This window comes from Botrytis porri (assembly GCF_014898465.1).
Source record: "Botrytis porri strain MUCL 3234 chromosome Unknown BPOR_012, whole genome shotgun sequence".
In the NCBI taxonomy this organism is placed as follows: domain Eukaryota; kingdom Fungi; phylum Ascomycota; class Leotiomycetes; order Helotiales; family Sclerotiniaceae; genus Botrytis; species Botrytis porri.
Window position 1 is genome coordinate 164,753 of NW_024066086.1, and position 12,175 is coordinate 176,927.

The 12,175-nt window shown below is 40.9% G+C and overlaps 4 protein-coding genes across 4 annotated transcripts; 2 read left to right on the forward strand and 2 right to left on the reverse strand.

The window, feature by feature from the left end:
* Positions 1–594: 594 nt before the first annotated feature.
* On the forward strand, positions 595–1,525 carry EAF01_008627 (uncharacterized protein; the record flags this gene model as incomplete). The annotated part of the gene is made up of 3 exons (XM_038916883.1): positions 595–914; positions 967–1,357; positions 1,406–1,525. The coding sequence occupies 3 exons, from the start codon at positions 595–597 to the stop codon at positions 1,523–1,525; spliced, it is 831 nt and encodes a 276-aa protein (XP_038767277.1).
* Positions 1,526–6,232: 4,707 nt separating this feature from the next.
* EAF01_008628 (uncharacterized protein) lies at positions 6,233–6,580 on the forward strand (the record flags this gene model as incomplete). The annotated part of the gene is made up of 2 exons (XM_038916884.1): positions 6,233–6,360; positions 6,424–6,580. The coding sequence occupies 2 exons, from the start codon at positions 6,233–6,235 to the stop codon at positions 6,578–6,580; spliced, it is 285 nt and encodes a 94-aa protein (XP_038767278.1).
* A 268-nt stretch (positions 6,581–6,848) lies between these two features.
* On the reverse strand, positions 6,849–8,985 carry EAF01_008629 (uncharacterized protein; the record flags this gene model as incomplete). Its single annotated transcript, XM_038916885.1, has 7 exons — positions 6,849–7,023; positions 7,088–7,290; positions 7,401–7,511; positions 7,568–7,867; positions 7,926–8,352; positions 8,627–8,720; positions 8,769–8,985. The coding sequence occupies 7 exons, from the start codon at positions 8,983–8,985 to the stop codon at positions 6,849–6,851; spliced, it is 1,527 nt and encodes a 508-aa protein (XP_038767279.1).
* A 1,031-nt stretch (positions 8,986–10,016) lies between these two features.
* Positions 10,017–11,734, reverse strand: EAF01_008630 (uncharacterized protein; the record flags this gene model as incomplete). Its single annotated transcript, XM_038916886.1, has 2 exons — positions 10,017–11,573; positions 11,654–11,734. 2 exons carry the CDS (start codon positions 11,732–11,734, stop codon positions 10,017–10,019), a joined length of 1,638 nt encoding a protein of 545 aa, XP_038767280.1.
* Between the last annotated feature and the right edge of the window lie 441 nt (positions 11,735–12,175).

Genomic DNA, 12,175 nt, shown 5'->3' on the forward strand with positions numbered 1-12,175 from the left:
TTACTATTTAGAAAAGCTGGAAAAGGTAGCGGCTAAAAAGTCTATGCTTGTTGACACAGCAACACACGAAACCGATCCGAGAGTTGCCCCGTGTGGAGTAAGATTTCGGAAGAGGTTTGAGAGGAGAGAGAGGCTCGAGAGAGGCTTCCCCCACTCACCACGTGCCCACCAAAACAACTAAAGCAGCCTTGTCTCGTCTCACCCCACCAAACAGGCATAGAAAGCATAGGTAGCATACAATCACAATTGTGCATCTTCTGCGCCATACCTAGGTTGTCATACTCCCTACAGATTGAATCATCGTCACATCACTCTCGCAATCGAATAAGGAGCAATCTTGAACTGGAACTGGAACTGGAACTCGAACTCAAAGTGGAACCGGAAGTGGAAGTGAATCTCGAGGTCGAACCTAAGCAGATACTAAACCGAGCTTGAATTAGAGCTCTTCCTCTACCTCGTCTCGCATTTCATATCCGCCAAAGACGAAATCGAAAAGAGTCATCTTGAACTTGATCACTGCTTGTATCGGACTCAGACCAGACTGATCATTCATTATCTCCCACATCGTTCATATCAAATCTACAATCTACGATCATGGCATTCAACGGTCCCATCAATGAGACTTACCCAATGCCCAGTGCGGCAGATACCGCTACTGTGTCGCATATTCAGAAAGGCTTCAAAATTAGTGCACGTAAACTCCCAATCTCGAAATCAGGGCCAATAGATCAGATGTCAGAGAAGCTTGGCATACCGGTTCCAGAGATGATCTTTGGTGATAATATGGTTGCAATCGAGCACGTAGCGAGTGGATGGCGCATGGAATTCAATGCATACGATGCCCTGGATCGCGTGGACAAGACGGACAAAAATATGTTAAAAGTAGCCTATTCAAAAGAGTGGTCAAGTAGCAGGTAAAGAATCGGAATTTATGGGTTTCAACATGTCAAATCTAACATGATATAGGGAGAAAACCCATGAAGGCATCAAAGAAGTCGTTAAGCCATTCGACTGGTCGTATACAACAGATTACAAAGGAACTATAACCAACGGTAAATCGTTCACGTTGGATAACTCCGGTCCGATACCTATTGCCCTTCTTAAGCGTCAAGATCCTATTCTGTTTTTCGAAGAAGTTGTCTTATACGAGAGCGAGCTAGACGACAACGGAATATCTGTGTTTTCTTGCAAACTGCGGGTTATGCCTGATCGAATGCTTCTCTTGTGCAGATTGTTCATGAGACTCGATAATGTTCTCGTTAGGATCCGAGATACTAGGATCTATGTCGATTTCAACACAAGCAAGGTAATTCGCGACTATACCGAGAAAGAAGATACATTTGACACTGTCAAAAAGGTAAGTAAAATCACAAACTTCTCAAAAGAAATCACTAATTTGTAGTAGAACCTTCTTTACTCTGGTAAACTCCCGGACGATCTTACTATAGCCATGCGTGATCCAAATCAGATTGCACACCTAGTACCTGAAGTCACTCATACGATCGAGAATCTGACGCTTCCTTAAGCTCTACCCCAAATATAGATTCGAATACTATTTGAAAATAAGATAGATAAATTGAGGAGCCAATGTCGCAACTCATTGTCGTCATAGTGCAAAAGATGAACTAATATGATACCAAAAATACAACACTATCTTGCTGGGGAAGACCGCAGTCTATTGCCAATCATAGGTGTAACTCACAGTCACCGTAAGTGGACAAAACCGAAGACTTTGGAAATTGGAGGCCATCCAAGAATACCTAGCTGTCAATGATTTGGTCATAAATTTTGGCAACAGGCGTATAACTAATGATTTCTGTTGCGCTAGATAATTGGGCATAAAGTTTCTAAGAATGGAGTGTACAGCTTCCGGGACCTAGAGTGGTCAATTGCATAAGGCAGAGTTCAATCTGAATGAACGCAATACGTACACTTATCAAAGTTTATGTTTCTTAACTCTTCAATCTTCACCTTAAACTTGATATCAATGAGGTATTAACCTAACATTTAAATTCTATTTCCAGGCGAATTGAACTTCGAGAATCCCAGGCATGGCAGCATGATAGCGTCACATCATGATTATCCAGCTCTGTGCAATGACAGACAAAGGTATCGAATGCGTTCAACAATTTCCATGTATTGTTGTTAGTAGATCCAACTATATGCTATCATGCCCATTAGCAACACTTCAGCACCAGTGTGCTTTACATTCAAGTTTTTTTTTTCCATACTTGTGAGAATAATTTTACCTCTTTACACGCTCCGCATCTACTCTATCTGTACCTACAAGGTATTTCTACACAATAAAAGAGATTTGACTATGAATACGGAGCGGATATAAAATTGCTGCACCGAAGATCCAGAAACTCTATGATATCGAGAGCACAAGGGCCATCACTGGATTCCAGGATGAATATAAGCATAGGGGTTCACCGGTTGTGAGCGTCATGGGCTCGACACGAAGAGAGCATCTTGTTTTCTTTATCGAAAGCAACTACAATTCCTAAGAAAACATTCATCAATTTACCGATACTTGGTATTTACTTGCTCAAATCTCTCATTGTTCATGGTCAAAGTATTTTCTCGAAGTCATTCTGTCGCCAAGAATGATGATATAGTTGAAATATCTGGCGGAGCTAATTCCATGGCACACGGCACACAAGCAGGAGGCCATTGCTGAATTCAAATGTTTCGCCCTGTAACAATTTTTTTCAATCAAGGGCTAGAACAAATTTCTTGCATATCGAATTCTATCCAACGTGACCATTATTGTACTACGCACTTTATAGTGATGATTCAAGAGGCTGTACTTGACAAGTAAAGCTTTTCAATTTTCAGATTTGGGCTTATTTAACATTGCTTTGGAGGCGGAAGCAGGTTTTGTTGTAGATCGCTTTTCATCAGTAGTTATTTATGAACATGCACACTTCTATTAGTGAGCCGTTTTTTGTATTCTATCGAATTCAGGTTTCCCTATTCCTGGGGAAGGCAGAATGTAGAAAGCTACCTCAAACCAACGGTATCAACGGTATCACCGGTATCGCAGGAAGCGAAATCTAGAGAGCAAATTCGTGTCATAGCAATGTAACAGATTGCTGACTATAGTCAGCTCTAATTCGCATCTCGTATAGTCAGGAAAAGAGCATTTGGTGGTAAGGCATGGCCAAACTCAGTGAGACTTCACTTGGGCCTAGTCACTTTCATTGGCACGTATGTAGATGCTCGTATTGATCGGCAATAGTCGTCAGGACTAAAGGGGAAAAGTTTGGACCAAAGCACTAAGTCGTGAACCCCACTTTCTAGCCACTCCTCTTTTGTACTACCTTTCACCATCAAAATTAACAAAAAAAACTTCTTTATTTATAAATAGAATTTATTGAGATGTATATATACAATTTAGATCTTTTTGTACTTATTCTGAAATTTTTAGATCTTTAGGATTTTTCTGAGTAGAGATTTGAAGCTTTAAAATATCGATTTTATAGTTTATATAAGAATTATTTATTAATTTTTTTTTCAAAAAATCTTTAATAATAACTTATCAATAAAAATTATTAAAAATAAACTATAAATTTTTATTATAAATTTTCATTATTTATAATAGAGAAGATTTAAATTTTTTAGAAAAACTTTAATTAATAAGTATTTATAAGATACTTTCGAAATTATAGAGATTATTTTTCTTCATTCAAGTTATATTTTAATAATGATTAATTTTTTATTCTATTTTATATAGATTCAAGATTAATTTCTTTTTATCAATTGTAGTTAAAAAGTTATTGAAGATTTAAAATGAGGTTTCAATTTGTATATTATTTTTATGTAAATTTAAAAATCGATATTTTGAAGCTTTGGATTTTCTATTCAGAAAAATCTTAAAAATCTAAAACTTTAAGAATAAATTTAAAATGATTGAAATTATATAAATATAAGTTTTCAATAAATTATATTATACTTTGAAAGAGATATTAGTAAACTAAAAAAGTAATTTTTGATGTAAATGGGTGGTTCAAAAGAGGAGTGGTTGTCCAGATCTAGTCAGGCGTTTCATTGTATATTCTTCAACGACTCGATAATGGATATTTGCTTGTTAGAGATTTCTATATTTCAGTACATATTGCTTGACGACTTGACAAATTGCCTGGCCGCTATCGCCTCCCATTATGTATTTATCATGTATCAATACCCCTGTTTCCATCCCGTTATTCTTGGGGAAGCAAGCTCTCCGAGGCCGCTAGCCTTTTTCGTCCTGCCTCAATCTGCATGATTAGAATCAAATGACTCCCCACATCCATATATGTATATGGAGGTGGACACCAATGGACGACCATACAATGGACAAACTTGCGTGATAGCTTCCTAGAATAGATTCATTTTTGTCCTAGTGTTCGACCGAATCGGACGCTGTTTCTATTTCAGGTACCCGGCAGTGGCTTCTCAGATGATCAACCATAATATGACTTTTTACGAAGAGGGACTGCTACGATCCTAGCGTTGTATATGTCCGGCACATATCCAGCAGCCTTCTATGCATTCTTTTGTATACAAGAACATTCTCCTTCATGTCCAGTTCTTTATTCTTTGCTAAAGTTATTCTATTCACCGTTGAACAGACTTGTATCGTGGCAGAGTCCTTCCTGGTTCTAATGTGACTTTAGCCAGTTACCACCAATATTATATTGTCTGCAAGCCATATGTACCGAATTCCTTACTTTAGATCTCTATGTTCCTCAAAATGAGGTTTGGCAGAGCAATTGCACCACTTCGCCCGACCATATCGCTTCTTGTCCGTGTTGATAGCGTCGGGGCGTCATGCAATACGATTGGTGTTAGAACCAGCATTGAAGTATAGACTGGAGCTGCACCTGCGCGAAGAGATGTCTTGGACCTTCAAAACGACGTCCCAATTTGGTATGCTTGTATCTTTACATTTTGTTTAGTTTCGATCAAGGAAGTCAATACCAATCACCGCAAAGTTATCAAGAAATTGAAAGTGCATGGAATAAAAAGTCCTAGTTGACATCTGAATGTTCATATATGACTCGAGTATTTAAATAGCTTACCAAGACCCTAGTCTATTTAATGATTTTTTGAATTGTGGAGATGCATCATAGGATTCGAATAAGCCTGGCTCTCAACTGTGGTTGTAAAATAAACAACGCCAAAGGCCGTTTCTTGACTAGGTGACTAATATATCTCAGGTCTCTGTACATCCAAGCACTTATTTCTTTATAGCTGGCCAAAAGATGACCCATTATCCTGATTTCAGATAACTGGTATTCATGGTCGTCCATACTATTCATGAGATAGTGTGAGCTGGAATCCAGCAGCTCCGCAAATGGGCTATTGTACTCATGACGACGTGTAATTTCCCACCTGGCATCGTTTATATTGAGCCTCATAAAAGGGCGATTTCCAGCTACTCATGTTCAAATTATTGCCGCCGCATGCAACGAGGCCAATTACACCGATGTGGCTGCGAGTTTCCGTATTCTGTTTTGAGACTTGGTTGCCGTTCCAGCTCTCCCTCCGGTTGTTGGTGATGTCACAGTCCAGATCGATACACCCCCTAGCACTCAGACTGTTGCCCATTTTCTTCTTTTTAATAAAGTTCAGCAGTTCCTGTTGAACACAACTGGGTGTCCTACTACCGGTGCAGACACTGCGGGTGAAGACTTGACTCAAGATTCCACTTCTTTCAGTTTCCTTAATGCAGCGATTCTGGGGACATCTCGACCAAAGATAGTCAATGAAGTCATGGCCGCCGAAAAGTTTGATAAGTGTGATCTATTCCATGATCTCAAAGACAACATCATTTTAAAATATGGCCACCCAAATCCCTCCTGACTCCTCTCTTGAATTTCCTCATGGCGTTGCACACATTGCCAGTGGAGACCCATACGGTTGTATAAGTCAGCTGAGTTACTCTGCCTTCAATCCAATGTTTTGGCTCCATCATGCCAATGTGAGTCGTCATTTATCATCTAGCAAGCAATCTATCCCGATTTCTGGATGCTTTCCGGGTCTGAGTTGATCGATACTTTTACAATCGCCCCGGGTGATAGCGGAACTTCTGCATCACCTTTGACCCCATTCTGTCAATCTATTGGGGAGACCACCCTGGACATCGGATGCTGCTCGCTACATCAGTACCTTTGGATGTTTATATCCTTCAGTTCCCGATACGATTATTACAAACGCAACAGAGCTTTTTGCTAATGTTACTGCAAATATGAATGTATTGTACAGTCCCGGGGGAGTCTTCAGCGGCTCTAAGAGAAAGAGGGACGAGAACAGAGAATGCCCAGTAACTATTCAGGCTTTATCTACGGCATTTGGTGAGGGGTTCACAGTCAGGTTGTATACTGGAGTTAGCACTCCCCTAACTTCCTAATATGTGTTCCCCCCTCTTGTTGCCGATAGAGGAGATTCTATAGAGTGGGCTTACCACAATAAATTCACATCGGTAAACGCCGTCACGGCCTTGGTCACTTCTAGTATTGACGAAGTGGTGGATCATTTGAAACCCAATCTACGATGGGCTGTTAACTGCTGGATGGATAAAAATCTCGTCTTGTAGGGTGATAAAGAGGCTTGAACCCTGCTCCGTTGGTACCACTGTTTCATCATATTTCTTGAGATAGAACTAACTGGTGGGATGTGATACCCTAAATCATTTGCTGATCTTATACTCACCAGCAATTGCATACTTTATGGGACTAAACTCCTCACCCTGAGATTAAGAGCGGAAAGACAGGTGGTGCAAATTCCTCCATAAAACATAAACCCCCGCTAAAGTTTCAACGTACCTAAGCACCCATTTCAAAATATCGCACCCCGCCAGTTCCTTACTCCCCATTATCATGCGTGACTATAACCCTAATACCCTTACTTCCTGCCGCTGGAGCCGCAACAAAATGATCTCTCTTGATTTCCACATCTCTCTTCGTAGTCCCATAAAGCTCAACATCAAAGCGTTTGAGTATATACGCTGTTGTGAGAAATAGTTCCGCATACGCTAGGCTGTTTTTCAGATTACTCTGTTAGTTAAAACACTAGAGAGGTAGGAAAGTAGGGAATTTCATACTTCATGCCAAGACATATTCTGGTCCCCTTGCAGAAAGGTACAAAATACTTTTCTAGCCTATGTTTGCGCACGGTATCTGTATCTCCTGTAGTCGAATCGCTTGAGACTGATTCTGTAAGCCAACGGCTCGGGTTGAATTCATTAGGAGAGGGGAAAATTTCGGGGGAGTAGTGGATCAAATAGTAAGACATGCTTGTTGGAGTCTAGATCTCGTTAGAATGGTAAACATAGTCAAGGGGGAGAGAATGGTAAACAGGTCCTTAGATGTCGATGAAAATAAATCCAAAGGGCTATAAAAAATAGTTATACATACACCAGCAGGAATTGTCCATTTCTGAAACTTCATGTCTTCATTGGGTGCGATTCTAGGGAGACGCGAGGTTATCACGCTTGAGAGACGTAATGCTTCGGTTACGGCCGCCGACTGTTAGAGCGTTCGTTAGTAGCGATTTGCATCTTCAATGTTTCGAATTGGCTCACCAGGAATGGCAGGGTTTCCAACCGCGCCCATGTAATGTCTTCACCCAAGGTGCTAATTTCATCCTTGACCCTCGACAAATTTTTTGGATTATCTAGTAGATGATAAAATAATACTGCTAAAGTTTGAGCTGTGGTCTCACCTCCAGCTCCAATCATGATATTTCCATCATCAGCCAGTCGCCTAAGAGTCTTTTCTTCGGGGGGGAGAAGACTACTATCGCGAAGTTCGTGGAATATTGTATCTTGACGATTCCCAACGTCTTCATGATTCAAAACACGCGCCACTTGTTTTCTTGAATTCTAGTATCTATAGTCAGGTGTCGATTTGTGATTACGGAAGGGAGTATTTTCAACTGACTCTGTGATGTCCCAACACCGGCCCAGCTAGGCTATCAGGTAGCCATGATAGAATCGTATACACTATAGGGAAATGCATAACAATAGTCGTTATAGACATGATTTGAGAAAGGGTGTTGCTCCACAATTCAGCCAGATTCTCATCAGTCAGAGCACCGAAGGCTTCCCCGTAACAATAATCGGAAATCACATCCAAAGTAAGGGATGAGAACACTACCCGAAGATTGATTGGGGTTGCTTTGGCAAAATGCGACTGAAAAATATTAGATAGTAGAGAGATTTTTGATTTGATGAGTGGCTCCATAGCTACGATAGATCGCTTGGAGAAGAAAGGGTTGACGGCGTTTCTTCGGAGACGATGGAGGTGATGTCTTATAGTTTCAAAAGAACTTCCTGGAGAACCACCAGCACTGACAAACCATGGATATCTGTCATTTACATTAATATAAACGTCCTACAAGATCTAATGAATGTTTGGAATGGGGAAATGAGAAGTTCAAGTGCATTCTCAGACACGTCAATCGACCTTGTCGTTCCGGCCATTCTCCGTGCCTCAAAAATACGCGAGTGAGGGGTAAGAAGTCAACAACTCAATGACTGGTAGGAGATGGCATGAGTGGAAATGAATTGACTCAAGGAGTTCATATAAGATACCGGAGCACCCAAATTTCTGAAATGGTGGTAATTTTGTCCATGACCTACTTTTCACGTTTTCTCGTATTGCCCGCGTATAATTCATCATAGTAGTCCACATCATTGATATGCAATTCATAAGGATTAATGCGCACGATTGGGCCTGCAATTTTCAGTCACAATGAAACGTCGAAGAGGGAATCAAACATACCGTATTCTTCGTGCATTCGTTTGATTTCCCAAAGCCATTGTCCATCACGCACGATGTTGAAGTAGATCTCATACCACGATGTCAAAGCTGCAAGCTTTGGGCCCGGAAACTTGGCAATGGGACTTAAGTATAGACGATATATAGCGCCATAGATGGTCCATAGGGATAAGAAGAGAAAAAGTATGATTCCTAGATAGGTAAAGGTAATGGTCGTCATGTTGAAAAAGCAAAACGGCTTGACATGTAGCTCGTGCATCAAGCTTCACCTTAATTTCAAATATTCGTGCAGTGTTTGTATAATCATTGAGCGATGGAAGTAGCATATCTCATTATCTCGAGATAATAGAGATGTTATATGGGCCGGCACAAGTTTCCAATGAATTGCGATGTCATTGCCGAGCCCGCGGAGGTTTAGGAACTCACGTAACGCAACGTAACAGGTACTGCATCGGGATGCCGTAAACAAAATCAGCAATGATATTGAACACTGCAGAATGATGACTAGTGCCAATGCAAGGAAATATGATACATCATTGGAGATCGATTTACATGGCCCGCAATTCTGCGAATAAGCACGAAACATTCTATTATTATTGGAGGAGAAAGTATTAGCTTGTTGAAACAAGGCGACGAATAATAACACACCATCCTTACATTAAAAACCAGGGGAGAAACTGACAGCTTCCGCCTTTTTTTAAAATAAAAAGAGGTTTTAGTTGCACATATCACACGTGGTTAGTATTACTTATCGCTGACATGGCTATCTGCATGCGTGTGATTAATCTTTCCCAATGACAGCAGATTCAAGTCTATGATATATCATCTAGAGATCATATAGATCTGCTGTGTAATCTCGATAACTTTTCATTACACTTTTCCTATTATATAAGAATTTCTGGCTTATGATCATTAAAGTAGATCGAAATCCATAAATTTGACTGAGTTTCTCACCCAGGAATAGGGAATATGAGATGAGCTCACTTTACAGAATCTAGTGCGATATGAAGTTGTCGAGTATAATACGATACCCAACAGACATAACACTTCTGCTGTTGTGCCAAACGTGCATAGACAAAAGTCTGCAAGAAGCTTAGATAATAAAGGATCACTCCTAGGCTTGTCAATGCCAATTTCGATGCCCAGAAAAATGAAACAATAAGCCATGGGTAGTTTTTGATGAGTATCATTGAGCTTGGAAGTTGATCCGGTGTCTTTTTAAGAAAGGTTTCGCTACTTGAAATCCCCCGCTCAGATGGCGATACCTGCCGCCATCGCCTCTAATTTCTCCTCATCACACTTGCGACATGCACAATCCATGCCAAACCAAGGCATAAGTTTCCCTTGTCTTTCCTTGAGACTCTTGCCTTTGCCGATATACGAAATAAACATTTCCTCCCCTTTCTTGATATCTCTCTCGGCAAACATGGTAACTGTGCTGTTTTCATCATCGTGTCTCCAATCGATGTTTGCATCGCAGCTGTGATTGAACATCGAATATAAAGGATTTACGGCGGTTCCGCATATATTGTCAAAGGTTTGTCCATGTTTATTGTTCTGCAAGCGACAATAGATAGTGTGCATAACCCATGTATCATATGCACTGTTCGCAAATACATCGACACCAAGCCCACGAAGAATGCGGATTGGTGTTATGATGTGATCCTTGAAATTTAACGCAATGAGTTGAGGGTTATTTGGATTGTACGCGGGCGTGAGACGTGAGATGAGAGAAGTTTTCAGAGGATTGGCGGCATTTTCTTTCAAAGAAAGAGCGAGAACGCGGAGAAATAAATTAGATCCTATAGACGATTCTGTGGGGTCTAACAAAGATTCTGATTCGGTCTCGAGTAAGAAATCTAGATCTTTACCACAAACGATGGTATGATAACTATCCAGCGCAGCTTGAAAGCAGGAAGAGCTACAGTACAAAGTTTTACAACATGAATTTTCGATTTTATCCAAAATTGGCCCACAGCAAGCTGGGCAGCGGTCGACACTGTCAACTACAGCAGCAAGCGTAGGGTCAACAAGAACTGATTCTTTTGCTAGAATATCTCTTGTTGCCACAACCCCAAGTACATCTATCTCTGATACTTCTTCAGGCGAAATAGCCAATCTAATTGTGCTCTTTGCGACTGCGCAACTGGATGATGCAGAGGTAAATTCGGCCGTTACCTTTTCTATTACTTCGTCGGATCTTGCCACAACATCTTCGGTCATCCATGGATATGCTGTTGGGCAGACGCCTCCGTTGTAAAGAGTAGTTTTCATGGCCTCGGCTGTCATTTCTCCATCGTCAACATATCCTTGAAGGATATTTTGCCGTTGCTCGAACCATGATTCCGCATTTGTTACTTCCGAAGGGAAAACCTGATCATCTGGGAACTTGGCCACCGCATCTTTACTTACCTCGAGATAATCTGAGCAGCAATTGGAAGCCATTAATCCTTCCATCAGCTCCGACCAAATCTGAAGTTCCAGTCTTTTTAATAGAACTGTGACTAAAGCTCGAAGAGATTCTGGTGTAGCAACCTGTGCTTTCCTAGGCACCCATGCTGGGTGAGTTTGATGAAGTTCCCGTATCTTTTGGCTATATGCTTTGCAAGCATCAGTACCTAAGGTCGAATCGTTCTCTAAAGCTGCTTCGACTAGAAGCCTAGCCTTTTGAACATCGCCAAGAGCAAGTTCCGGGTACCCTAATCGACGGAGGCAGTTACCTCGATTAAGCCAGTTTTCCGGGTCGTATGGGCTTCCTGTAATATCTTTTGTGAATTGAGCAAAGTCTTGAATTTCGGAGTCCAAAGGCTAAGAAGAGAGGAAATTGATCAGTGAAAACTTCGAGTAACTTACCCACGACTACAGGGAAAGAGAATTTGGAGACGCACTTCGGCCTCTAAAATTTGATGAGGAGCAATTTCACAAGCTGAGGATGGCTTATATAACTCTGGTCTCCATGGTGAATCCATCTCGACCGGGTTTGAAAAAAGGGTTGGCAAGGAAAGTTGTTGCTAGGTTGAATCTCAGATAGTTCTTTTACACAGTGCTAGGCGATGTCATATACTAGAATGGATGATCGTATTTCGAGTGTGATTAAAGATTAAAGATTAAAGATTAAACACCAAAGAGATCAAAGAGCATGGATGCAGGAGCGATGCACAGTGGTGGCAACTTTGTGCGCGCTTTTCGCTAAAAGTCTGGCTAGTGACATAGTATGTGGTGGACTCAACCCACTAAGGTTCAGCCAATCTAGCCCTAAAAGACTTTGAGCCGTAATTAAAATCACTGGATTTCGTGTATGGCATCCTCTAATGAATTATCGTGGGAGCTTGTGGTTATCATCGCCGTCGTGATGCAAGTGAAGGTAGTTATGTTCCACGTTGCAGGTGATTGAAGTGAATGTATTGTAC